This window comes from Oculina patagonica, chromosome 5, assembly GCF_052425735.1.
Source record: "Oculina patagonica isolate OP01 chromosome 5, crgOcupat, whole genome shotgun sequence".
Lineage (NCBI taxonomy): Eukaryota > Metazoa > Cnidaria > Anthozoa > Scleractinia > Oculinidae > Oculina > Oculina patagonica.
Window position 1 is genome coordinate 16,997,594 of NC_135762.1, and position 27,208 is coordinate 17,024,801.

The 27,208-nt window shown below is 37.1% G+C and overlaps 1 protein-coding gene across 10 annotated transcripts in view; it reads right to left on the bottom strand.

Moving 5' to 3' along the window:
• The window catches only part of LOC144653017 (uncharacterized), a 73,726-nt gene extending 46,518 nt beyond the window's left edge, over window positions 1-27,208 (bottom strand). For 4 of the 10 annotated variants that reach the window (XM_078512920.1, XM_078512918.1, XM_078512919.1 and 1 more), the window contains exons 1-11: window positions 27,101-27,208; window positions 25,707-25,768; window positions 11,204-11,258; window positions 9,607-10,114; window positions 3,784-4,317; window positions 2,894-3,129; window positions 2,063-2,203; window positions 1,671-1,856; window positions 1,064-1,138; window positions 871-975; window positions 647-702 (exon numbers count right to left, since the gene is read on the bottom strand). In XM_078512920.1, the coding sequence (XP_078369046.1) occupies window positions 647-702; window positions 871-975; window positions 1,064-1,138; window positions 1,671-1,856; window positions 2,063-2,203; window positions 2,894-3,129; window positions 3,784-4,317; window positions 9,607-10,114; window positions 11,204-11,218 (1,856 nt within the window). In that variant the 5' untranslated portion in view covers window positions 11,219-11,258; window positions 25,707-25,768; window positions 27,101-27,208. Of the gene's footprint in view, window positions 1-646; window positions 703-870; window positions 976-1,063; window positions 1,139-1,670; window positions 1,857-2,062; window positions 2,204-2,893; window positions 3,130-3,783; window positions 4,318-6,878; window positions 7,207-9,606; window positions 10,115-11,203; window positions 11,259-11,528; window positions 11,552-11,700; window positions 11,721-16,541; window positions 16,708-19,986; window positions 20,104-23,483; window positions 23,531-25,706; window positions 25,769-27,100 lie in introns of those variants that run through there. The other 6 variants (XM_078512915.1, XM_078512914.1, XM_078512913.1 and 3 more) reach the window with 6 other exon arrangements.

Here is a 27,208-nt window from a genome sequence, read left to right on the forward strand (position 1 = left end):
TTTTTTACGCCTTGCATGTTGTCAATACTGCTGAATGTGCGAAACGGCCCGGAGTGCTTAACAGATAACATTTCTCTGAAAATGTCTTCTGTTTTCTTTTAGGAATTCTCAGCCACTGGTAACAGTGATATCAAACGCTTAAGCCAAACCTGATTGCATCACAAGACAACATCTAGGACTTCGCCTTCAATGGCGTATAAAATAGCTTAAACAGCTAACTGTATAACTTGATTTAAGTACAGTAATTTTAAATGCACGGCTAGTACGACGACACTTTGTATTGGACAATTTAATTGGATTTGGCCGATATATAAACTAGTCAACTAGTCTTCTACAGGGCCAGAGCTGGAGTGAGATAATAAAAGACATTGATTTAAGTAATTTTAAATAAGCACTTAGTTGCTTAGGAATCCATCAAAGCGGGCGGGTGGTGTTTTTCAGCTAGAAATTCAAAATATTGATTCTCCTTACTTATTGCCATACACGTCTTAAGATGTAAGTTCTGGAAATTTGGCGGTACACCAAGACTATTTCTAAATTGCTGATTTTCTTTATTTTCATTACACTTCTGCTGACAATCAATATAATAATCAATGTAATAAAGAGAAATAAAATTGGGATCGCTAAAAACTCAGTCATCACTTACTCTTCCTCGGCGGGTATGTCATCTATTTTTGGCTCTTCCTCGATCGTTCGCGGACTCTGAAAGAAAAGAAATTACAAGTGACGTTGACTATCACGTGACAACGCTTACTTATCCATGTGACACGAATCGATGAAACTCGAGTCAATAAACTGTCCAAAACAAAAACTCACCATCTAAAAATAGAAGAGCCAGAGATTCATATTATAAAAACAATCAAGATTTACCGGCATTGTTCCTGCACGAGATCTTTTTCTGCGGTTGTTTAAGAATTCTGCGATGTCCGCGGCCAAACTTTCTGCATTTTCTCTTTCAATATCACCTTCAAATTTCTGAAAGAAAAAAAAACACCGGTCAACAGTCGAGAAGCGTTTACAACAGATATATTTTGTACCCATTAACGACAAAAACTGTTCTTACCAGTGAAACTGAAGTTTCGCGATGTCTCTTGACATAAATTTCGTCATCGTCGATTGACTTTCTTCTTAAACGGCTCTAAAATAAAATAAAAGTACGGTTAATCGATTAACTTTTCAGTATACACTGACTTAAACAAAACCAAGGCACATTTTCAAAATCTTAGCACATCTTTACATAATTATGTGATAACTGTTCGCTACTCAAACCTCTTTTCTGAAATAAACTAAAAAACTGACTAAAACCCCGGCTCATGAAACAGTGGAAGTTCAAGCAACGTTTGCGGTTTGATTTGATTAATTTGTTTTCGTAACCCATTTTAGAAATGATTCCACTAAACCAGAAACCTTAACCTTAATTCGGCACAAAGTTCACCCGAGAGTTATTAATTCCTGTACATGTAGTTTCATCTGACAATCGAATATTCACATGTTATCAAGCAGACCAAGCAGACCAAGCAGACGGTCGATAAGAAAAAAAAAAGCAAATCATCTACTAAGGGATATTGTCTTGATGTACCCCAAATTCTCACAACTGACATTAAAAGATATGTATGAAAATAGGTCAGGAGATATTAGTTTGGTATTGAAATAATTACAACAGTGTATACCGTTGTTTGTGTATTGTTGTTTTCCGTGTTGTCTTTGCTCTGTGACTGCGTGCTTATTGTGGACAGGTAATGTCCAAATGACGCGACCGGAAGTGACACAGTGTGCGCCAGTTTCCTTCTCAGCTGTGGACTGCCGGCTGGACTTGGCTGTGGACTGGGTGAAGGTTGAACCTCAGAAAGAAGTCTCTGAAATTTAGAAAGTACCATTATACAAAGTAAAAATTTGAGTTTGATCACAAATCTTACAAAGGTTCGTTTGTGTATTGCAAAAGGTATGATGATGTCCTTTATATCTACTAACCCCGCTAACATTACTGATATTTTAAATAATCCGAAGATCTCCAGTGGAGGCAACTATTTTTGACAGATTACCACAATGCACCGCAACTCACCCGCTGACTAGCACTGATGACGGCGTCCACGTCAAGAGTCAAAGGTGACGCCCGCGGTGATCTCTGGGGAACGGGACTGTCATCATTTGTTTGAGAGGGAGTTGGGGACGAGGAACTTGACGCCAAATCATCTTGGGAATGCTGTTAAATAAATCACGAGCAAAGCATTAAAACGTTTTAAAAATTGTTTTTCTTGAGTAAAACGCGAGTTAGTTGCTTCACCCTTGTCTTTTCTTCAGCAGAGGAGTGAAGAAAGAAAGGGTATCGCCAGTCTTCTTCAGTGTAGGTTGTTTTTATTTCGCTTCAACCGAGAAAAACAAATTATTAAAGGGACACTGTCACCAGTTTCGTCTTCAAAAACTAAAGAGCCTAAAGACATATGGAAGCTACGAATAGTGGTCCAATTTGTTAAAAATTACCATGCAAGTGTACTGAAGCGATAAACAAGTCATATTTTTGTGATGCCATCAGAACTTAAGATCTAAACTTGAAAAAATCAGGCTGATTTTTTCAAGTTTTGTCGATCATGTCCTTGTGGACTGGAAAAACACCTAAAAATTATTATGGCTCCCTTCTTCCTTCAACAACAATTTGATTTATATCTCCATCTTGATGTACTCGGTGCATTTCATGTACGAGAAGACCTATTCGCCAATGTTAGTACTTTTACCGAAAAGCATTAAAATCCCCGTGACAGTGTCCCTCTAAACAAGCGGTATTGCTAGATTTAGAAGGGTAACAATTTCTCAGTATTTCTCAATTTCTCGGGGCGTTCTAAATGAACTTCGATGCTGCCAGAATGCGAGGTAATCTGTAAAGCAGTAAACTTACCCTCGAAGTGGGAGACGGTGATCTGGAACTCTCTTCACTCTCATTTCGCTCCTCGTCTGGTGAAATAGTCACCTCAGGGACTGTAGTAAGCTCAGCATCGTGGAATGATGAGGGTCTCGAACGTATCATGAAGTCAGGTGAAAGAGGGTTATTCCCGTCCGACACTCGGCGTTTTGGATACGACACGGAATCTTTGCGATAGGGAGTCTTGTTAGTAGTGCCCTGTCCACAGCCGTCTATAAATGTAAAGGTCAAAACTCACCTCGTGTGCCTAACATTTCTAAGAAGTCTACTTGCGTAAAGAAGCAACGGGTAGCAGTAGCTATTTCAGAAAAGAAAGATTTCGACCCAACATATACCTAGCTTATCCATCACAAAACAACATCATTTTTTGAAATACTAATGAAGAGATCCCAAGTAACTGGAGGCAAGTTCTCCATTGTAAGCAACGGAACCAGTTATTGTGCTGAATTCTCTAAAAAACATTTTCACTGCTTAAAAGGCCATAATATATCGTAAGGCATCCACCTTGGTTTGTTTCATGGACATTTTACGTATCTTGCCAGCAAGGCTACTAATTACATTCCTTTTTCCGTGAGGAGGGTATGCCATTGATATCTAGATATCCCTAATCCAACCAAAACATGCAACATTTTCATTTTGTACGTCAGTGCAAGCCACGATCCAAGCCAGACACTAGATACAAAGTTCGAAGTTTCCAAAATGAATCACCTTTTAGCTCCTTTTCTTTTAACTAAAATCATGGTTCTGAAGGAGATGACTCCTCAATCCACACTAACAATGTAAAAACACTAGCGGCCCATTATCGATATCCCTAACATAGGATAAGCCCAGGGGTTATCCCTGGGGGCCGGCAGGTAACTACTCACCTAATAAGCTCGGTGAACTCGAAGCCCTTTGCAGTTCATTCACAGCCATGTTATTAGCTATCATTGGATCAGTCCAGTATCTCCGCGTGTCGCTAAATTTTCTTCTTTCTTGAACACTCTGTGTTTGAATGGCGAGCAGCTGACTTTGCAAGAACTGAACTTTTGTCGCATCTGTCAGATTTGTAGCATGGTACTCAGGTTCCGCGCATATGTTTTCACTCGCATCATTAAGGCTAGTAGCGTCGTTATTCTCAGTGTCCGAGCTTTCAACGGATTCAGTTTTCACGTCAAAGCTTTCCAAATCATCAGTTGATGTAGATTTATCTTCTCTGTTTGTGGTACACATGATATCTTCTGTTGATGTAGATATACTCTTGGTGGTTTTTAATGGAGGCGTGCTCGGTGTTTGATTGCAGTCTCTCTCCTCAGCATCTTGGCCATTGTATAATTCCTCTGTGTGTGACAGTCTGCTGCTTGTTTGTGGTAAATGGACGCCTACATCCGAGTTCTTAGGGTGTTCACTGTGGTCGGAATCTGAATAAATGGATGAATACAAAAAGTCAGTCATACAAGATCAAACGCAGTGCAATCCACGGATCGAGTTCGATCGAATTTGGTTATCGAATGCAACCGAACTCAGGAAAGAGTGAGAGGAGATCATACTCAGTTGATCACGTTATGTTAGATTAAGTTCGATATCCGCGCCCAATTGAACTCAATCGACGCATGTTATTACCAAGCACGATAATCGTACCTTATAAGGAAAACCACAGTCGATTTACCATACACGACCTACGATCGATTTAGTTCGATTAATGGCTTCTAAAAACGAACGTTCTCTGGGTCATTGTTCCTTTTTTTGCGACTTTTACAAAGATCAACAATATTTATTCTCTTCACTAAATATTTATACATCGTCAAGCAGTCAGGTAACAGTAATAAAGAAAATCATAAACTAGACGATAATGTTTTGATGGACAACCAAATTGTGAGACTGACACTACAATGAATGTGTGAGGATCAGTAAGGGAAAATAACACGTCGACATTGGGATTGAAATGTTGAGTGTATAAGTGCGGAGTAAAGTTGGAGATAACTAAACGACAGTTGCTTGAACACTTTAATTGCTTGAGATGTACAGAACCAACTTAACTAAGTAATCTCGAGTTGACAATAAGCTAATTAAATGACTAGACTATTCGAGTTAATGGGATTTCGCAATCCTTTTTGAGGCTCATCTACCCCTTGTTGAGATAAAAGAATAAAAGCTATTATTTGGGTTATCGATCTTTCCATCTATTTTGATACTTCACTTTGTTTGTTGAATAATGAAATGCTCAGACGGACATTGTTTTAAATTGCCAGGGGCTATTGTCAACCTCTTTAAAATTGTAGTCATTTTATAAAGCAGTAGACCATAAATTCAAAAAGTCTTGGAACTATCTGCAAGTCCTGCCTTGCGTAATCACGTATACTGTTCGAAAGTCACACAAGTGCATAACGTAAAGCTTAAATATGTGCAGTAGAAAATTCATACTGTGGAAAATTGTAATGCAACCGGAGAAAGTTGCAATTAATGAGAAACAGACTTTCAAATAACAATACGAAAAGTTTATTTATTTCTGTTGTTTTTTTCGATAAAAGCAACATATGCTTAGACAGTCGGTCCCTAACTAAACAATGTTTGTCGAGCTTGACGTATTTGATGAAATTTCAGTGAGAATGAAACTTTGTCATTGCCGGCTTTTAAATGTTTCAATGAAAGCATTATGACATTATTAACAAATCTAAACGAGTCTATTTGAGCAAAATGTATCACTATCTAAGATCTGTAAAGTTGATAAAAGTAAATAAACCGCCGTGGTGAATATGCAAAAGGTGACGTATCGAGCGTTAGCCTTTTGTTGGAGCAAATTGGCTTTTCCAAATATCAACTTCGAATGATATAAAGCAGAACAGTTTCTTTAAAAACTAGTAACTTTCCTCAACTTTGTTCTGTAAAAATGTTTGTTACGTCGTCACTGCTTTTTATGTCTCGCTATTCAAGTTCGTTCATGACTAAGTTTCACCCAAAAAGGTTTATCTATCGTATATTTGTTCTTCACGAAGATAATTTACACATTCAGATAACCACTGAAAAAAAGTTTTCTTGTTAACGGAAACGCCTTTTGGTTACCCATTGTGCGGTTAACAAAAACATTGAGTGAAATATTTCAAAGTACCAAGGCGATTAAATAAATAAACAAACAAACAATTTATTTTTGAGAATCGTGACCAGAATTTCTTTTAAAAATAGTTCTGCTTACTACCGACTGTCGGTAGATCAGTGTTTGTGTCCAAAATAAGTCTCACTTCTCATAATTACTCAGGGTCACCACTGTTGATGTACCCCATAGTCAGGGCTACTATGAGTCCATCACGTAAACGTTATTAAATGAACAATGCCTGTCGTAATTAGCTTTTCCTTGCGTAACCAATCTTGCAGAACTGCCGGTCGGGCCCAAGGGCAGACATGTCGTTTTGCACGTTGTGAATTTATTCTGAAAGAGCTGTTCGACACTGTAAAGATGCATTTTTAAAATATCTTAACTGAGAAATGCACATTTCCATTTGACTTTATGACAGCAAAAGTTTATAGTTTTGTTAGTATGATCAACCAATAAAATGCTTCAAGTCAATCAAGTCTACAAAATTTGCTTATGGTTTTTGTTCAACTTCGACTCTGAAGAGTGCAAATACAAAAGCCGTTATCTTATAATTTAATTGCTGTTTAAACGCCTCGCATTCGTATTCGTCAAATAAATAGCATCTTCCACCTTTATTCTAACAGTTTTCCGAACAGTGTTCCAAAGGTTTTCCACTATGACGAAAGCAAACTTTTGTATTACCAAGTATAACAAAAATTGTACGTGTCTGTTGAATTTTACAGTCTTTTTTAAAAGTTCTTTTCTGATTACATATAGCATCGAATAGTAAGTTATAAGCAAAATGTACTAACAGAATTGCGACCTGATGAAACTTTTACATGTCAGTGGGAAACTTGTAGTCTTTCTAGTAAACGGGAAATCCGACTGTGAAATAAAAGTCGTATTTACCTGTCATTGCTGGGACGGATATGCTGTCGGTGTTTGCTGCTGGCTTTTCAGCCGTGAGATAAATATAATGTAGCCCTGCGACATTTTGCAGCATTACTGCTCGAAGTTTCGGTTTTTCTGCTCCCGAATGCATGGTGGTTTTATGTAGGACCATTATGCCAATGTTTTGCTTGTTTTCGAGCTCGTTAGTATTTATTTGCCGAGGGCTGATAAATATTCGATGAGGATCAAAACCGCACAATATTCACCAGTGACCCATAACATTCTCAGCCTTTATTTATTTGTGCTCATTAATCCCTACAGCTTTATGTGTCACGTATCAAAGTTAGCCTTCCAATGAAAAATAGTTTGGTGCTGCCTTAACAATTGAACGGTTTCTGTGGCTCCTATTTCGTTGTAACCAGCTCCTAATAAATTCAGTTTTAAGAAAGAAAGCGGGAAAATGACGTAAGTTATCTTAGGCTCCCCGGAAACTGTTTAAGTATTTTTGACAAAAACAGTTGTTTTCACAAGATTTACTCTGGACCAACAGTCATTTTCGTAACACAATAGTCAATAAAAGGTCCAAGATTCTACTCACGTCTCAAAATCCTGTGGTTGGTAAAACATGTTTGTAAACAACACTTGTAATCCTCAGAATAAAAAGTGGAAAACGCTATGAGGAGGACAATGTTTTGACCAAAATGTATTTGAAAAATAAAATGAAGAAAAGGAGAGCAAAAACAAATAAATCTTTGTGTGTTTTTTACGGTAAAAGGGTAATTCAACAGTTACTGCAAATCAGTGTAAATTACAAGCATGCAGATTAGCTTTGTTAGTTTGAAAAATGAAGTGACGAGATTTAAATTCTTTGAATGAGTCGGTTGTTCTCTAATAAAGTTATAACGTCCTGGGAGGTCTATGAGGCATTCAATCAATTAAACTGCCAACATTTCAAACGTCAGACTCCGCTAGATTATTAATTTAGACAAAAACACTTTATATGGTTCTGTTGAAGTCTGAAAATAAGTAGGGAAGACGAACTTGGAAAACATGAAAACTGATACGCTGAGACATGGTGTAAGCGAAGTTATTTGTGTTATAGTGAAATACAACGAACGGGGGACGATAATGGTGACATTCTTCATTGCATTGCAACCTTCTGGTAGAACTGAGCCATTGACTAACTTGCCCGTTCCAGTGGGAGGCGGGGAAGGGGAGACGAAATAGAGAGAGCCCACTCTCCTTTTCTCTCGCCCATATTTCTCCTTTATCCCCGTTGCCTTAAGAATGTTTTCCCCGATATCTGAAGGTGTGGATCAGGATATGATTTACAGATCGTGTTCCATCTGATTTGTTAAAGAGACTCCGACTGTGTCACAGATTTTACCTCAATTTAGGCATGGTCAGTGACTATCAAATTCGTTGAAATATAAAAAAAACCTCTTAAAACAGTAAGGGAATATTTCAATAACACACCAAATACAAAAAAGGTACGGATGGCCAAAAGCGACGAAGATTAAAACGGATTGCGATATAGATTTTTTGAAATATTGTTGAGCTGAACAGTTTTCAAAGTTAATCTTGTTTGCTTGTAACTTTATATGTAACTTTATTATAACGCCCGGGAGACACATTTAGTTGCATTGAAGCTATGGTTTTGTCATTTAGATCCATAGAAGTATTTTTTTTGCAAATATTTAGTCTCATAGCGAATATTTGGCAAAACTTAATAAAATAAACTTAACTCAGCCGTGACACAGTCCCTTTAAGATAGAGTACTTTTAGTAAGATGGCAAGATTGCACGATGACATCATACGTTATAAATTTAGAGGTTTCGATTTAACTTAATAAAGTTTCCTGTTGTTTTTCTCTATTTTTAATCATCCGGTATATCCGGTCTCTATTTAGCTATGGAGCAAATCAGTTTTTTTAAAAACAATTAGTTAACGATCTAACTAATAAATGATGGGCACCAGGCAAAATGATGTCAAATTATTCCGTAACGGTATTTACATTTAGGTGCTGTCATAAGGGTTCAAGCGAACAAAAAAACTAAATAAACCAGCCATAGTTAGTGGATTGCCAAATTATCTATTAGTAGTCTGTAAACTGATTCAGTCTCGATGAAGCAATAAAAGCAGCAGTTATGAAGTAATTGCCGAACTTATTCGGTAACCGGAGCATAATTTGTTTACATAACTTTCTTATATTATGCGATTTATAGGTAAACAAATACAATAGTCTGAACAGAAATATTATGGGATATGAAGAGAAACTTATTTCGACCTTTTTCCGATGCTCTCGAAATCAAATAATGTTTTCAATCTTGCGACTTTTGCGGAAATTGTTTTGAACAATGCAAACATGAACACCGCTAAGTGTGTGAAAATGTCACACCTGACACACATCAACAAAAAGGCAACCATCACATTCAGGCTGCATACATACAATGAGAAATATTTTCTTTTCAATCTGTGTTGAAAGGCCATGAATAGCTTTTGAATGAATTTGTTTGCTAAGCGAAACAACTCCATTACAAACAAACAGCGAGGAAAAGTTAATCACGTTAAAAATTGGCTATCTTAATAAATTCTTTATTCTTTATTTTGCTTCACGCGGTGGTAAAAATAAAAAGCCGTATAGAACAATGTTTGCAACTGAAAAGAACTGAACGTCACTCAACGTGTTTTGAATTTTACGTCGAGCATAAAAGACAGTGAAACCCCTGAAACCTTGGCTACATACCTGATTCGTCGTCATAAAATCCAAGCAAAGTTCTTTCGTATTTCCTCAAATTCAGCTTTAGTTGTCTGTTTTCTTTAGCTAGTCTTTTAAATGTCTTGAGCGCCTTCATCTCCCTTTGAAGCGCATTTTGTAAACGTTCGCGGAGTATCTTATTTTCCGCTTTTAGTATCTGATACCTTTCGCTCAGGTGTGAGTTCTCTGGCATGACCCGCAAAATGTCCTGCAAATGTGGTGGGTTTTCGCTGTTAGAACGTGATATTGTGTTCATATTTTCGTCGGTGTAAAGGCGGCCTCCGTTACCAGGGCTTCCGTAGGTTAATTCATCGGTGAACAAGCTGTTATCGTGCAAGTTTTGATCAAGATATCCTTGTCTTTGTGTCGCCCTGGAGTTTGGTACGTATTCCCTTGTTCTTCGTCTTCTCAGCGGCGGCGATCGACCAGCTTGTGCTCGCTCAGCGATTCCAGTTCTTACCATTTCACGGTCCAGCGACATCTCTCGCCGAAATACCTGGTAAAACAAAATATTCCTGTTTAATAGACTTGTAGCTCATTACTGCCATAAAAGACTGCCTATCTAATTCAACTCAACATTTGTTACTTTCAGTGCTGATTGAATGAACATCATAACAACATTTTATTGGCTTGTTATTGATGCACGCATATCTGGCCGACATAAAGATACTGAGCGAAATAACAACTTATCAGTCAGTTGTACACGGAAGGTGCATTTAAGTGGTTTGGAAAGGAAATAAGTTAACAGAAATACAACTGTAGAATTTGCACCCACAAAATTTAGTCTTGTTAGCATAATCTACGGTGGTAAAATGTTGCTTCCAAGATGTAATTAATGTAATCAAAGAAATATCTCCACAAACCAAGGTTCACCTGTTGAGGCACACAACTTCTAGTCAATTGAACTTAGATCCTGGTTGATTTTAAGCTGCATAAGCGGTCCGTAAGAGCTTCAAGGCTCGAACTCTTGTCCATTTTCGTTTCGTTGAGGTAATAGAAACACAATGCATTTGTAATTAGAAGTCTTTTGAAACTTAAAATATGCAGGTAGAAACTAAAAGGTGAGACCGCTATTGTCGTCCCCTTTGCCTGCTTAGACAAGCGATTCAAACGGCCGCGTGCGATATTCTTTGATTGTAACCATCTGACAAATTGATTGCACACGAAAATTAGCGACTACACTTCGCACGCCAACTTCCACTAGCAAGGCTTGCGCTTAATTTCTTCGTTTTTTGCAGGATTGTGATATCTGTAATCTTTGGTTTATTAGCAGAAAGGAGGTCAGAGCGCTAATAGAATATTTAGTGATGTCTCTTGGGGCCAGACGGACTTTTAGTTACCGCGTACTGTCAAATTTCACTGGACAACTCTAAATTGTTCAAGTACTCGACAGCCTATTGGTCGAAGTGTAGTTATAGTCTTTTGTCTTCGCTCATACAGCTTTGTTGATAGGTTTCAATGAATAAGAGCCGGTTTGATTAAGTTTAAATTTCTTGAACGTGGATCATCTAAATACAAATGTGATATCACTTGGTCTAGCTTTCACTAGTACTAAATGACGAGACAATTTTGAAACTGTTATTACCTGTGAAGCTGACATTCGTGAACATTTGCAATCAATATTCACTGCGTCTCATCCGCTGCAAACACAAAAACATTTGATTGTTAGTTTAAGTAACAAACTGTATATTTTAAAATACTAATATTGAATAATAACGCGGCTTCCATCAAACGTCTGAAGCTGAAAAGTTAGCGCCTGCACCTTTGGTATTCAAAACTGATGCAGCTTTAGTGTAAGATAGTTACTGGCATGATGTTTATCTTTGTTGCGAGGCACGGGCGAGATGATGCCCGACCTATGGGGACGCAGTGACTGATGGATGTATTTACTGAAATGATGTTTATCGTACCGATGTATTCTGGTGTGCTTGGAATGAAGCAACAAAATAATTTCTATCCCACACTTGAATCTCTCGTGGTCACAAGAACTACCTCATACATACACCAGTCATTCTCCTGAAACACCTTAGTCAGTGTTGACACGGCTAAATGTAGTGTAAACTAATTTTCAAGAGGTTTTACCCTAAAACTTGAAGTGGAATTATGCCGTTTGGTTTCGGTGAAGAGGCTGTAACAGGAAGACTGTTGAATGGTCTTACAAAACAAATACACAGAGCCAGTGAATTAAATTATTCGTTTGCTTGTGCAAACTAAAAAAGTAAACAGCAACTTACGCTCCTTTAAATTCCGCAGATTTTCAGTCAGTTCCGCGAAATACCTTTGCTATATAACGTCCTTAAGAGGCCATAGTTTTCAAAGAGATTGTAGGAGGCGCCCTTGCTGATAGCAAAATAGAGTGGTAGCATTGTTTGCGATCCAGGTGACTTGATTATGTTAAGTGTTTAATTCAGTGATGACATTTGTTCAGAAAGAGAGGTATATGGCGAGATTACCGTGATGGATACGTCACTTTGTGTCTACATCCCTTGACAACTGAGCTCTTAAACGGACGCCGTGATGCATGAACGTACAAAGTTAATCAGTAGCACACGTAGAACAAAACAAAGTCAACAACTCAGCTGTTTTTTGTTTTTATATTCTCACTCGAGCTCTAAAGATTGCTTTTCTCAATGACTCGTGAAATAGTTTTTCTTTTATGGAAATGAAATGGAAGATTCTAGTTTTGATGGCAAAAATGTGCTCAGCGTGCCAAAACTTTATTCATTAAAAAAAAAAGTCAATACATACGAGCCTAAAATATGTATCGATCCAGCGTTAACTCTGTTCTAGTCCCTAGCGGCCAAATTAATTCTATGATGAACGTTTTAGCAATAGCCCTTATGCATGTTTACGTCAGACTGGCTAGTTTCACCACCAAGCCTCACTTTCGAGGTGTAACCTGTAAATATCATGAAAAGCAGCAAAGTTGAAAAGAATACCTACGTGAAAACTGCATAAAGGTGGAAGAGGGGAAGTAACGCGAAACGAGACTTGGTGGGATTTGAGCATATGACGTTATCATGCATAAGGCCTATTTGGGGCGTTTCAATTATGAACTATAGCCAAGCACGTTGTAAAAATGAAGCAATGCTGAATGAATCGAAACTTCAAAAAGCATACCGCTCCCATATATGTTTAACAAGAACTGTTTTAATTTTAATAGCAAAATCTGAAAAGAAAATATTCGATAGGTTCACACGAATTGACTTCGGAGCTATACCTGTCTACCAAGCGGGCTATCTATTTGGCCTCTAAACTGTTCTTTACATTTCGTAGATTTTGGCATTTCACGCCGGAAACACGAAAAGCTAAAATTTGAGCAAATAACTTATATCCCTCTACTTAGTACTCTGGGTTTTTTTTTAAATATTATAATCGTTCGAGTAAGCAAAGCAATTATGTCACTGACTCAAACTACAAATGCTAAGATAAAGCTCAGTTCTTGATTATTAGTTTTTGCTCCTATGGTTACTCGTAATTTTAAAGCAGCGTATATTGAAATTTCATGTCCGCAATGATTGAATGAACAGTTACTCTAGCATTTAAAATGTTTGGTCATTTAGGAATTCTTCACAGAAGACCATTCATTAGGGTCAACTGTTTAGTGACAAGCCAATCAGGCTAATTTTGGTTTACGTTTTATCAGTTGCAAGTAAGAGAAGTAAATTGCGATAAGCAGAGGGAAACGAAGGGCTTAAACAAAACCACGAGAATACAGGTTAGAACAAGGAAATTGAATTTCCTACAAAGAAAATGACTCAAACAGCCGCAATCTCTGCTGACGTATTCGAAGTAACATGTGAAGTATTTCCTATTTTAAGAAATTTTTAAGAAGATTTCCTATTCTTTTCTTCTAGTTCAACAAGACGCCTAGCTAAAGGCGTTCACGTGGGCCGGGGATGTTTGAACGGCTTCTCACACTTACATTTTGTTTTATACGTACAAATGCGAGCCGAAATCTTTCTGTCGTCAGAACTTTTCTTATCTGTAGGTGAAGCCGCCCGTGTGTAAACAGTGTAAACAACAGAAGCGGCAATGTAACCAATTGTTGTCTCCAAAACTCTTTGTATAGTAATGGATAACCGAAAAAATCTTTTGTAACCAAAAATAGTACGCGGAAACGGCTCTGTTCATAACAGAAAACCGCTGAATAAATACCGGTGTCCTAGCCGATTTTGACCCCCATGGATTTTGTCCCCCGGTCAAAATCCGCTAGCGGATAATGACCCCCGGGAGTCTCAATGTCAAGTTAGTTTATTAGAATAAATGTTCGGTTGAGTGAATTTACAAAAACCTGAAAAGATCCAGGACAATAACATTACTGGACACTAATTACATTGTTTTCTTTTTGTTTTTACTTTAGACAATAGATTTCTTCAAAATAGCTTCCGACATTAAAATAGTTTTTCGCTTGCCGATAAAACAAAGAGCAGTTTTCTCGACTTTTACTCTAGACAATAGATTTCTTCTAAATAGCTTCCGACATTAAACAGTTTTTCGCTTGCCGATAAAACAAAGAGCAGTTTTCTCGACTTTTGCAGCGTAAGAAGTGTTTTTTGGAGCATAAGCTTCGTTAAAAGTTGTTAACTTGAAATAAAAAGATTTTCACAAAAAGCGCAAACGCGAGTTTTATCCCTTCTTTGAATTAGTTGTGAAACTAGAGTAAATACGTGTTCACGGTATGATAATTATTCTTATACCGAAAGTGTAAAAACACATTTACTGTTGTGTGTTTCATATTCTCGGCTATTTTGTCGGCTATTCAGTAGCTGCCTGCGCAAGCGTGTAGACAGTGGTTAAATAGAGAACGGAGATCACGATTTTCTAAGATTGAGTACCGTTAGTTAAAAGCCGTAAAATAAGAATACAACGGAGTTCGCGTTTTTCTAAGACTTTGGGTTACCATTAGTTGCAACTGTTTTTGTTCATATTGAGGCGTAATTAAAAGTAAGAATTTAGAATTTGTTTCATATCGACGTTGATTAAGACTGAGAGAGTAATTTTTGAAAAAAATCATTTTAGAGCGATTTTTAAAGCCGCAACTCAAACAAGATTAACGTTTTCGATTCATTGCTAACAGGAACCGTAGTTAGACGCTGTCTTTAGTCAGGTCTTTGTTTACGACAAGCTTTGCAATGAATTACAGTAAATTTCTGAAATAAATTAGAGACCAGCATAGAACGCAAAATTGCATCGCTATTATAAGAAGTTACTTTATTTACTATAATAAATATGGCAGAATTATAACTAGTTTTGTGTTGTCATTCGAGGGAACGTTGAAAAAAAGTTTGCAAATGGAAAGTTTACTGAGTGAGAGGGAAATAAAGCTTAATTAACTAGTGGTAACCACAGGTTAGAAAGTGCGGGCCTCGATGCAGTTAAGAGAAGGTACTGAGAGGGAAGTGTTTCAGACAGTGTCGATAAATCACTGGACAAAAGAAAATTATTCCGAGTCAGGTCGAGTAACGCGTCACGCTTAAGTCACGAATGTTTTTTATCGTTTCCTATTGCCGCGAACCAATTAGAGTTGTTTTTTTGATTGACAGTTTTGCGAAGTGTAGTCGAGCACGCGGTGTGAATTGAGATGTGATTTTCCTCCGTCGGCAAACTCGCTTTGTTGTCAGTGTTATAAGGAATTTCTCGAGAATAACCGTTGTTGGAATCATCCGCTTTGCCGTAGTTTATCTGTGATACAATCACAGCAGATCTTCTCAAAAGCAACACCTATAAAACAACGTCTGCAAAACGTAATGTCTGCAAGACAGAAGCCTCGATCTAATGTGACAAACTGTTGATTTTTCGCATTCTTATCGCTCTTGGAGACAAGATTTTTCTCTTCCGGTGTTACGACAAACTGTCGTGATTGACACATTTTTGCATTCCGATCGTTCTTAGTGGAAGAACAAAATTTTCAACTTCCGGTTTGCAGATAGCCTTTATAAACGTGGCGCGCACGCGTAATACGCAATCCGCTGGTCACTGTCAAGATTAGGGTTGCGGGCCTCTCTTGGGCCCGCAACAATTGTTGAGGGGGGGGGGACAAATTCAGCGAAGGGGGGGTCAATATCGGCTATAGCGGATATTGTCCTAGCAGTATGCAGGTCGCGTGTCACATATCAACCTAGTAAATGGCCCAGTTCACCACGAGTCTCTCGTAGCTCAGTTGGTTTGAGCGTCCAACCGGTATCTGGGAGGCCACGGGTTCGATTCCCGTCGGGGACTCAGAATTTTTCTTTGTCCAATGCTTGTGTCATTGTTGGAAAATACATCTTCATTATTTATCACCGAGCTTAAAATTTATCATCTTTATTATTTACTAAGTTGGAACAAGTTAAATTTCGGTATAAACTATAGCACCAGACTAATGATAGCATAGTTCATACCAAAATATAACTTCTCTCAACTTAGTTTTGTCATTTGCTGTTCTATTTTGCGAGTTTTGATCACAGAAAATAACTTAAATCGCGGGTTCTGAAAGCACTAAACGATTTGCTAGTTTGTCGGCATAATGATTATGTTCAGTTCTGAACAAAGCCGGAGTAATGAAATCACGGTTTTGAGGCAGTTATAACGTAAGCTTTTTTAAGAGTTTTACAGGAGCGAGCAAAAAGGATAGTTCCTTCAATGCTGAGATATTCAAAATATACTTCCTCCAAATACTTTGAAAGCAAGGAAATCGAAAGAAAGCTTTGTTTTGCAGTTGTATATGTGCAGAGACGCGTCACAAAGCAATAAATGAGGCTATAAATGAGAGAACGATATAAGATCAGAATGTTTTGTTTCGCGCTTCGCTGAAAGTAGAAGAGACGCCGAACAAATGTTGGGTTAAATAAACCAAGTATTCTCTTAGGGATGGTTAAGAAAAGGAATTTATTTTCGATATTCGTATTCCACGCGCTTTTCACAAAATCAAGCCGACTCACCTTCTTGAATCAATGTCCCTGTTAGTTTTTACTCAACTCCTGATCAACTCTCAATCACAACTGCCACATGAAAACACGGCTATACTCTTTTCATCTATATTGCAAATGGCGCTCATCCGGCCCAGAAAGTGTCTTTACGTGTCCATGTCCCCGTAACATGCAACTACTATGGCGAAAAAATTACGAATGGATTAACACGACACAATACATCACGCTAGATGACGTGTGAAACAGGTGACATATGCAAGCTTCGAGAGGAATGAAAGGTCGGAACAGATCTCTTATTAAATTCTTCAGGCTTAATTGTTTATGTACATATTGGCGGCGAGGAAGTTAAAAAGCTAGAATTTTCTCGTGGTTTGAGAAGAAAGTTGCCTTATTCGTCAGATTAGAGACCTCTGAGGGTGCCGAATGTTTATAATGCACCAAACCCGAATTCGTCTTCAGTTAAAACTGTAATGTTCATGAGCAAATAACAAGCTATTTGACTGTAAAATACGGTTTTAAAACGGAAGTTATAAATGAATGGATGCCGCTCTAACAGAAACAAAAGTCAACGAAAATCAAAAACAAATGACAAGGAATAGCTCCACTCCATGATGGTTTTTGGTCACAGTCCGATCCGGCAACATTTCCCGGCTTTAAATAGACTAGTTTTATCAGTAAAAAGGAAAGCTGAACTACATTCGCTATTCAACAGTAGCCGGTTTATTGGTCGTTTTGTTTACCAAAGTTTACCCAAGGTTTAACAAGATCACTGACAGGGATGAAGTTTCTCTGCAGGAGGCGATTCGTTTAATCCAGTTGTTTTTCAGTCATAACCAATTTTGTGTTTTTACAGTTAGTGGGGTGATCTGCTTTTAAAAAAATATATCTTTAAAACTTAGAGTTTGAAAGATTGTCATAGCCGGGGTCAATGGTGGTTAAACGAGAACAACAAAATAATCCAGTATTATTTGCAACCTAGTTTACAGAAATTTAATTTTAAATTTTTGAGAAAGCGAATCCTGATTCGAAACTTCCATAACGAAAGATGCTTTATCGTTTCCGGTATTAAAGACTAGAAATCGTGATCTGCAACAGTATTGTTGTAATTCCATGGAAGAGGCCTTTTTACCTTTTATTTTCTGTGTGAGATCAAAATATTCCGGAGCAAATGTTTGTCTTTAGACAGCGTGTAGTTAGCTTGAATTACATTTAGTAATTATTTCTAATTGGTTGTTGCGGTAAAGTAGCGTGCCGCATGCAAATGATGTGACGCTTGTAGTTCAGCCTTCACAGAAAGAAAAACGAAGAAAAAAATGTCGAAATCTTTTTTCCTTTGATTTCGCGAAAGCACTTCAACTTATCATAACATTTATTGTGTCATTGGGTAACACTTTTATAAATAGCCCTTCATTCTTTCTGTCCGTGATTCGTGCTGTTTTTGTTTATAAAGAAAGCCACGATCAGTGGAATAAAAATTCATGAGGAAAATTCAATCATCTGTGAGCTAACCAAGCAATACCCTTGATTTGATTCAACAATCACGCAATTTGCGAATTTCAATGCGTTCTGAGTTAATAACTAGTTATGAGCGATTGAAAACAATTGTTAAGTTTCGGCGAATTAGGCCTTGTAATAGTAAACATCTTCTAAGATGAACAATTATTATTATAATCCCCACCCACTTAATTCAACCACGCAGATTTCATGAATGTATATTGCATCCAAAAGGAGCACAATAAATTCTTCTTGTAACGTAGATCCCTTTTAACACTCTGTTCTCAACAAAAGTATAGTATTTTTAGAACGCCAAACAGGAAAACAAAATATATGGAGTTTAGAAAATTTAATGACCCGTTTAATTGGAAAATAATTTTATTGTTTTAACAACAAAACGTCAAGTTTTGTTTGATCTTTCGGCTTAAGTGCCTTTAGAAAGCAGTTGTGCTCCACTCTTTTATTCTGACTAGTAATTTCCGATCAGAAATTATTTCGTGGGTATCCGGCTGTACTACTTCTAAATGAACTTATGAACCTCTATGAACGAAAACGTAAACTATTTATAGAACTGTTACTTACTTTATAAGAATTAATTGTAGAAGGTACGTTATCAATAATAATTGCTCAGGTATCGAGCTCGGGAGGTCATGGGTTCTACTCCCGTCGTTCGAAGTTCATACCAAACTGAATACATTTACTGACTTGATATAGGAGTTTAAGTTGAGAGAAGAAAGAAGAAGCTGACCATCACAAGAAAGACGTTTTGAAACAAAAACAAATTCTCCAGAACATTTAGGCCAATAAATCTTGCCCTCCTGCTGTTGTAACAGCCTTTCAATCAATCTGGTTTTATTCAGGAGAATTACTATACTGATATTAAGTCACAAGTTTTGGCACTCAGTAGTTTGGTTTCGTTTTCGTGATGTGGGTTATCCGATCTAGGTTTCTTGAGGCTTATATAAATATCCTATTTAACCTCATTTAAATATTTTATTAGAGTGACTTGAGCGGGCAGTGACCTCCTAAGGAAATGGTTTCGTGCGAAACAAATTCCATGATAAGGCATGTCTTAACTGAGTGGCGAAAGCAAGCAGATGTAAAATATTCCGCGATAATTCGTCTTAGATGAGGCATTGCACGGAACAAATCGATTTAATTTTACTGTTATCTGATGTTTCATTTTCTTCAATTTATGTTCTCCTTATCGTACTAATTCTTCTATCTTGGGAATTAAGTCAACAAAGTTCAATACTTAAATAATTTGCATAAATGTTGCGAGCTGAGAATTACTGCCTTTAAAATTTTGATTCACGGTAGATGCCTATATTTAACGTAACGTGAATACAAGTTTCCATGTTTTTGTCACTAAATCGATAAAACCTGTTGTATAAAATATAGCAGCGACAAATGCGTTAACGGCATGTAAAATGTAAGAAGACCACAAAGGCCAAATGTTCAGGTTCCACCCGGAGAGCTGCTACATGTAAGAACCCATCAAATGTATCATAAAAATACATGTAACATTATTTTCCCCTATACTGCGAACGAAGTTTAGCGTTCTCCCACTTGTTGACTGCAAAAATTGAGAAACCCTGATTTATAACACGTACACACGGTATGCTGCCTCGTCTATAACTCGCGCTCAAGTACAGATTTTCTTCGACAAAACATACCCAGTTGTTGTTTATATCAGTCTGACAGAGTACTGAACACAAGTAGACGGATATCGTGAATTAAGTGCTGATTTTTATGTTCCTTTAAGTGAATGCGTTAATCCTAAGTGAAGTGCGAAATGAGCGGACGTTCGGCATAATATCAGAATGACCAAGATGTTTTTCACCCGAGGTATTAAAAACAACATTGGGAGAAAAATTACCAAACACAGTTCAAGTGTGTGTAAACAACACTCGATGTGATTGCCATAAAAAAGACAAGATTTAAACAATCTAGAGTTCCTTACCTGGCCTGTGAACACCGCTGCTAGGCTCACTGATCAAAATTAAGACCAGTCGTAACCATATATTGTTTTCTTTTGCTTTGCTTTAGCTGATTAGTTTCGATATTTTTTCAAACGAACTGAATGAATTTAAATATCTGCCGGCTGTTAGCGATGCATAATTCATGAATTACATGTTAGTAGACGCTGGCACAGAAAACTATAGTAACACAGATCACGTTTGTACTTTGAACGTGATTCTTTCTTAATGGATGACAAATTACAAATTTTAGGGCTCTGTTTTAACTGTGTCCATTGTATTTGTATTACAAAATGTCTCGAAAATGAAGCGCTGAGTTAAAATCAGGCGATAAAATCAGGATTGTAATTATCTCACTTTCAGTTTCGAAATTAATGTTTAAATGCAAGAAATCTATACAAAACATTTCAATGTTTCTTTTCTGTGTCATTTATCGATTTTTCCCATTCTTGTTAGGAATATACTTGATGACATAATCTCTAATCTCACTCACTATGATACAATGCTATTGAGCTCTAAGTATCGGACCTTGACAATTTAACCTGCAAGGTTATGTTTACAAAATATTAAAATCCATGTCACGTACCAGCTTATTTTGAAATTCCCTCCTGCCAAGTAGCGAACTAAACTCAAGCTTAGGAACACGCGCAGATAATCCAATTTGTTTCTCTTCCAATCCCGTGGTCATGAACACGGATATTCCGTTTTTTCTTAAATAAAACTAACCGCCGGTGACTCAGTTTTAGTCTCCAAAAGACATTTCTTCATGTCAATATTTACTTCGCTGAATTATCAACACGGGAACAGCTCTTGACATTATTATTATTTTGTTAAATTTGTTTTTCGCATCTTATGAATTTCATTTTCATAAATTTTGTCTTTTAAGAAAAGAATAATTTACATGACTACTTTTAATTACTACGATTTTCAATGGATTTAAACTTGTTACCCGCAAAAGAGAGGATAGCATAAAGTGAAGGTGAAACCCCTTTCGAGTCGAATCTTTTCTGATTAACAACCTTGAATTTTTTTAAAACGTTTCGCATCTTATGAATTTCATTTTCATAAATTTTGTCTTTTAAGAAAAGAATAATTTACATGACTACTTTTAATTACTACGATTTTCAATGGATTTAAACTTGTTACCCGCAAAAGAGAGGATAGCATAAAGTGAAGGTGAAACCCCTTTTCGAGTCGAATCTTTTCTGATTAACAACCTTGAATATTTTTTAAAACGGGAAAAGCGCGAAAGGGAATGGGGACAGTCCTTCAAAATTCCATCTTTCCTCACCTCTCTGAAGACAAACTCTCTCTTAATTTTTATATAAAAGCACCGGATCGACGACGGTATTTCAGTAATATAAACTAAAATTGACGTGAAAACGTCCAAAGATTTCCAATATTGACCTGAAGGCTATAAACGACGTTTACAACGTTGATCCGAAGATTTCCAAAGTTACACGAAGTCTTCCGAAGATTTCCGAACTTGGCCAGAAGGCTTACCAACCCTCTTACCAGGATTTCCAAAGTTAGCCCGAACTAATCAGTAGAAAAACCTGTTTCGCATGGTCATTATTCGTAGTTATGCCGTATGGAATTATGCCCGTAATTTTGTTGAATTTACTATAACTAACAATTGCACGACCTTTTTGCGCAAATCATGGTTAATTGTTTTGAAGGTACTCATATTGCTGACGTCTTCTCAGTAAAGGGCTCGTGAAATTTTGAGATCTTTCAAAACGTCACTCGTCCTATTAATCCTGAATTGTAGTCGAGGTCGTGCGATTTCCTATACTTTATATTTGATTGTTTGACTATTTTTCCAAAGTTAAAAATAAGCTACTCAGGAGAGGCACTCAGAGCTCTGATTGGCCAGCGGCCAGGTCGGATATTGACCCTTTTCACGCATCCTTCAATTCAGGAACTGAAAATAATTGAGGATAAAACGGGTTTCAAAAAGCCCGTATGGGAAAAGGTAGGCCACATCTTTTAAATTTTAAATTTTTAAATCTTATTCTTTTAAATTCTTTGCCAAAATTTTCTGTATTTATAGTATTGAGTAAGCATTCATATTTTTTTTCGAGTCTGAGCAACTACTGGAAACCACAATTGACAGCAAAAAATGTTCACGAAATTTATCCTATGCCAAGTAAGCTCAAAAAAGCCAAATACGTGTATGTTATCACAGAGAGCAAAACTCCGTGACCAACGGCAAATGAAAAGTGGCATATTGTTGAACATAACGATTCATTTTATATTTTTATTGCAGCGTCATGTTTACGTTTTTCTAAAGTCCGAATTTTCCGTTTAACATTTGATATATCCTCTAAGCCTTTACTAGCCGCGGTTTGATGGACTGCATGTATTATAGCCCAGATGTAGGATCTATGCATTGCACGACGAACGACGAATTTCAGCGTTACAGAAATTTCATTGCCAGTCTAACTACAGACCGAGATGCAAAATTTTCTCATGTTTTCTCCAAGATGCACGCGAGTTTCTGTACATTCAAACACCCGACTAATAAAAGGAAAGCTACGATTGTAGGCTTGTTTGATGTCTTCGTCTCTCAGTCATTTGTCCGAAACGGTACGGTATTGCTTTATCGGCTTCCATTGTCGATGCTTGCTGTCCTCGAATCTAATAATAACTACCCGCTTTTGTTCACTACCACCAGAACGCAGAAAAAAACGGTCAAGCGGCCGCAATCACAAGTCGTTACAAAATCTTTACAATTTGTTCCCTTGTTGCTAGTCAGCTGGAACGAAAAACTTCAACATGATAATAATGTATTCATGCACTGCTCGCGATTGATTAAGTGCTGTAGTAATTGTACGTCATATTCAGGTTTTGCGGCATAACAGACACTTGACATAATATCACAAAAAATTGACATCACCCATAAAATGCTATTTTTTAGCATTATTTCTGTGTATATTATTCTTTAGTTCAGAAAGAAAACTTCACTTTTTCTTGTGTATGAGAATATTTTTTTTAAAACAAGTAATGAACGTTGTCTGATTTAACTGATTTTAATTTTTCCTGATCACGAAAGCACGGTTTATAAGTGCACCACAATCATCAGGGCTTGCTCAAGACGCAGCAGGATTGTCCATAATATCACGAAAGCACTAAAAAACTGCATCAACAGACTCCTACTCTCAGGATGTCGTTTGTAAAATTAAGTTTAAAAATTCATGAAGGCTTTTTTGGCGAGACATTTAAGATCATTTAAAATAGCAAAATGTCCCTTTCTGCATTGATTTGCATGGAACACTTTCCAAACGGAAAAGTCCACAGGAGCAATACCATTTTTACCAAACATGAAATAAACAAACAAACGAAAACGAAATAAAACCTGTAATAATGCTAGATATATCAGTGGAACAACTGATTAACCAGCCAAGGAAAACTTCGCAAGAACGTATACATAAAATATCTAAATAAAATCTTGTACAATCAAGAGAATAATAGATGTTACCTTGTGTAGGATGGTGCACTGAGCCATTAAAACACTGTCCTTTAACTTGTAGCTACTTGTTTAATATGAAGAGATGTGAAGTATTCAAAAGAATCAAGAAGCTACAGAGATTTCGTTCCAGAAAAATCTTACCTCGGGGACAAACAGGACAATAAAGCAGTTATGCTAAATAATACTCAGATTTAGCAGCGAATGTTCTCGAAAACACTTAAAAAGAGGAAAATTACTGAGCAATAAAAACATGGCCTTTTACGTCCCACGCAATCAGGTGGAAAATGCTTAAATGACATGGCATGCATCACGAAGTCTTTTGTTCATGTATCGTCCAAGCATTACACACAAATGTTTCTCTTATCTAGACTTCTTTGTCTGTCCAATTAACCCTAATCAAAAGTCAAAACTAACAAGAATACAAACTGCAGAGCGATTAACTATTTAGGTTTTATTCCGCGAAAAAAGTGTCAGCAAACACGTGACCATCAGACGAGTAATACACTATCCACAGCCCTCTTTTTCTTTTATTTTTCTTCGATCGTTGAACACGGAAAAAGTATCGCCATAGCGCTCACTTCGTTCGCTGATCGTTCTTTTGCGTTGAAATAAGAAGTTGTGAACAGTCTAGACGCATGATGGGTAGTGCAACTTCAAAGAAGTCGAACTTGTACTGGCTCTCGTCCGTGCTTAGCTTTTGTTTCATTTTTATTTCTCCTAAACGCGAACGAAACAGTATTGCATTGGCTTCAGAGGTGGAGTATTGACATAGTGGTTATACCTATCCAATCAAAGTAAATTTCGTAGTTTCAATGAAAGCCGATTAATACTTATCCAGGATTACAAATTCATCAAGGTATTAATTTATCTTGTATAAAAGTGTATTTTTTTCCTGCTAGTGTTTTGTGAATTAAACCGACGACAAAACTCGAGGACAGAATTGTAAACAGAAAACCTCACTGAAGAGTTAGTTATAAAAGAAAAATCAAAATTTACGCTAATCCTGGTTTACCACAATCGTGCTTTCAACGACGCGGCAACACAGATGGCTCAGATACCAAAAACAATTATCGGCACAGATATAAAAGGAAAAAAATGTACAACAAATCGATAGTTTTGACCTGTGATTCTACGTTAAAATAGTGTAAAACCTTTCCAGGTTAAATTGTAAAGTAAATATGGTGGCCAAATTTACGATAGAATTACTGCGTCGCAACAAAATGTGGGATGGCCCTCCATTTTAAATTTTGTCTCCTGAAAATGGGGAGACAAAATTTAATTGCAGAAGACTTGTGAACTGTAATTGCAACCAAATTGTCGCCAGTCAAAACTCTTGGACGTACAAACAATCCCTCCCCCTTATGTAGGGGAAAGGGCACGTCATTCAGCAGTAGCTGTCTACAGGTTACCGAAGTATAAAGACTTGAAATGCAGTGACTTTTATTTAGTAGAATTGTTCATATGTCAATTTCCCCAACGCCCTTCCCAAGCGTGGGCCCAGCATTTTCAGGGACCCCTGAGCAACATCTGTGACCTGCGAACAACATGGCGACTTTGGAAGTATTAGAAAAGGTACCTCAATGTTCGATCCACTATTACAGAAAATGCAAATTTTGGTACCCAGTCCACGAGAGGTCACTTGGTCTTTTTGAAAAGGCCACCAGTCTTACTTACTTCAGCTCTCAGAGCTTCCCAAGATGAAATTTCCGTGATGTGGGAGTGGGTAAGAGCGCATGCCGGGAAACAGCAGCCATGAAATATTAACAAAAGAAACTCTGTCAAGTGGCAATGGTACGGTGTGGAGCACATTATGATAAGAATTATTACACAATGTCACCAGTAGTTGGTGTTTACACCTTGTTTTCCTTTTCCGATTGCAGTATCATCAAGCTTTCCGCTTTCTTTTCGGCAACTCTACTGTACTGTAGAAACAGGCTTGAAACTTTTTTTCGTGTTGTCTATTTCACTAAAAACAACTCGTCCTTGTTGGCTGTTTATCATCCCATTCGGTACTCGTGCTCATGTTATAATTGTTAACCAATTTTAAAATTTGGAAAGTCGGTGATAGAAAACTGAAAGCATAAATCTCACGCAGGGATAAAAATAAGCGCGCAGTTGTAGTTCCATCATGGGAACGTTTAACCTCAGTCAGCATCCTTTATGCACAAAACAAGTTTAACCATGTTGAACAAAGCAGTTTAACCTCTATTGTAAAGAAGAAACAGGACCTACCATGAGCCAATGAACCGTCATCGAGCCCGGCTGTAAAATAATTCACTGCCACTTCCTTACTTCTGGATAGGGAAGAAAAAGAAACAACATCTCTCAGTACTGCACGGTTCATACACTGTTGTAAACAGCAGTCTTTGTTTGGGAAGAAGCGTTCCATGACGACCCGAATAACTGCTGTGAACATTTAATTCAGTACTATGAGCGATGGAAAGCACCAGAACAAGCAATGAAGACGCTTATGCATACATAATGTTTTAATGAATCCATTCAATAAATTGCACATAAAGCTATAGTTACAAAAGTCCAATTTATCGGGATATTTTATACTATTCAAATAAAAACTGATGACAAGTATGTCACCAACGATATAACAAATATTTAACAATACTACATAACAAGCGCGTAGTGGATTAAGCAGTTCTCGAGTTGTCCTCTTCTGGTAAGCAATTAATAAATAATACAACCCTGTTTTTTAATTTGAGAATGTTCTGGTTGAGCTGTAGCTACCGAGAAACATTATGTTTCTGAGACAATTTGAATTGAACAGTTGGTGCAGTGGTGAAATGTTTTGATAAAAACTATTTATCAACCATTGTTTTTAAGTGTGCTTTTAATGGACGTTCCACCTGCAAAGTGATGGACTACGAAGTAAACACTTAAATGGGAACAACAGGGCTAGCTCGTAGTTATGCAAATAGAAATATTATATAAACTAATCAATTTATCTCGACGCAAACTGAACGTCAAAGAAATAACCACCTGCACGCTGTTAAAACTGAATTATATTATGTTTCGGCCATCATAATATGCGTTTTATATGTTAATATTTCCTTACGGTTTTCTCGCCAATTTATTTTTCCCCGTTAACTGGCAAACTTTAACCAGTTGTACAGAGTATACTTTCGCTCACATTTTAACCAGGTGAAGAGGATACTTTAGCTCACGATACGATTCCTTTGCTCTATCTTACAAAGGAAATTCTATTGAAATGACGAAGCAAAGTTGCTGTCTGTGTCGCAGCGCGACTAACAATATTATTTCTAAAATCGTGCGTGCGTCAGCCCTAACGATTTTTGAAGGATTTAAATAATAAATTATACAAATTAATATTCTTTATAATTTAACAGGTGTAAAAGTAAAACCAGATAGCTTATCCCATTCTTCAAAAAATTCAATCAAGAGAAACCAGGGTTTGTTTTAAGCTGCTCTTTTCATGAACATATTTCGGTTTAAAATCATTTACTAACACGGGAATTATGGCTCTCAGTCTGTACGCAAATTTTGTTGACTGACCAATATTGAGAATTGTTCAAGTTTGAGCAGGCGCATCGGTGGTATAACCTTGATAAATTCGTTTAATTTTTGCTGTTCCATTTAAGACCTTAATTTCTTACCTCAGTTCCCTTGTTCACAACCTTTTTAGAAATACGACGTTTCTTCCAAACATTCTAAAGGCTGGTAGCAAATTAAAAATGCAGTCAGTCGAACGATCAGCTTCAACT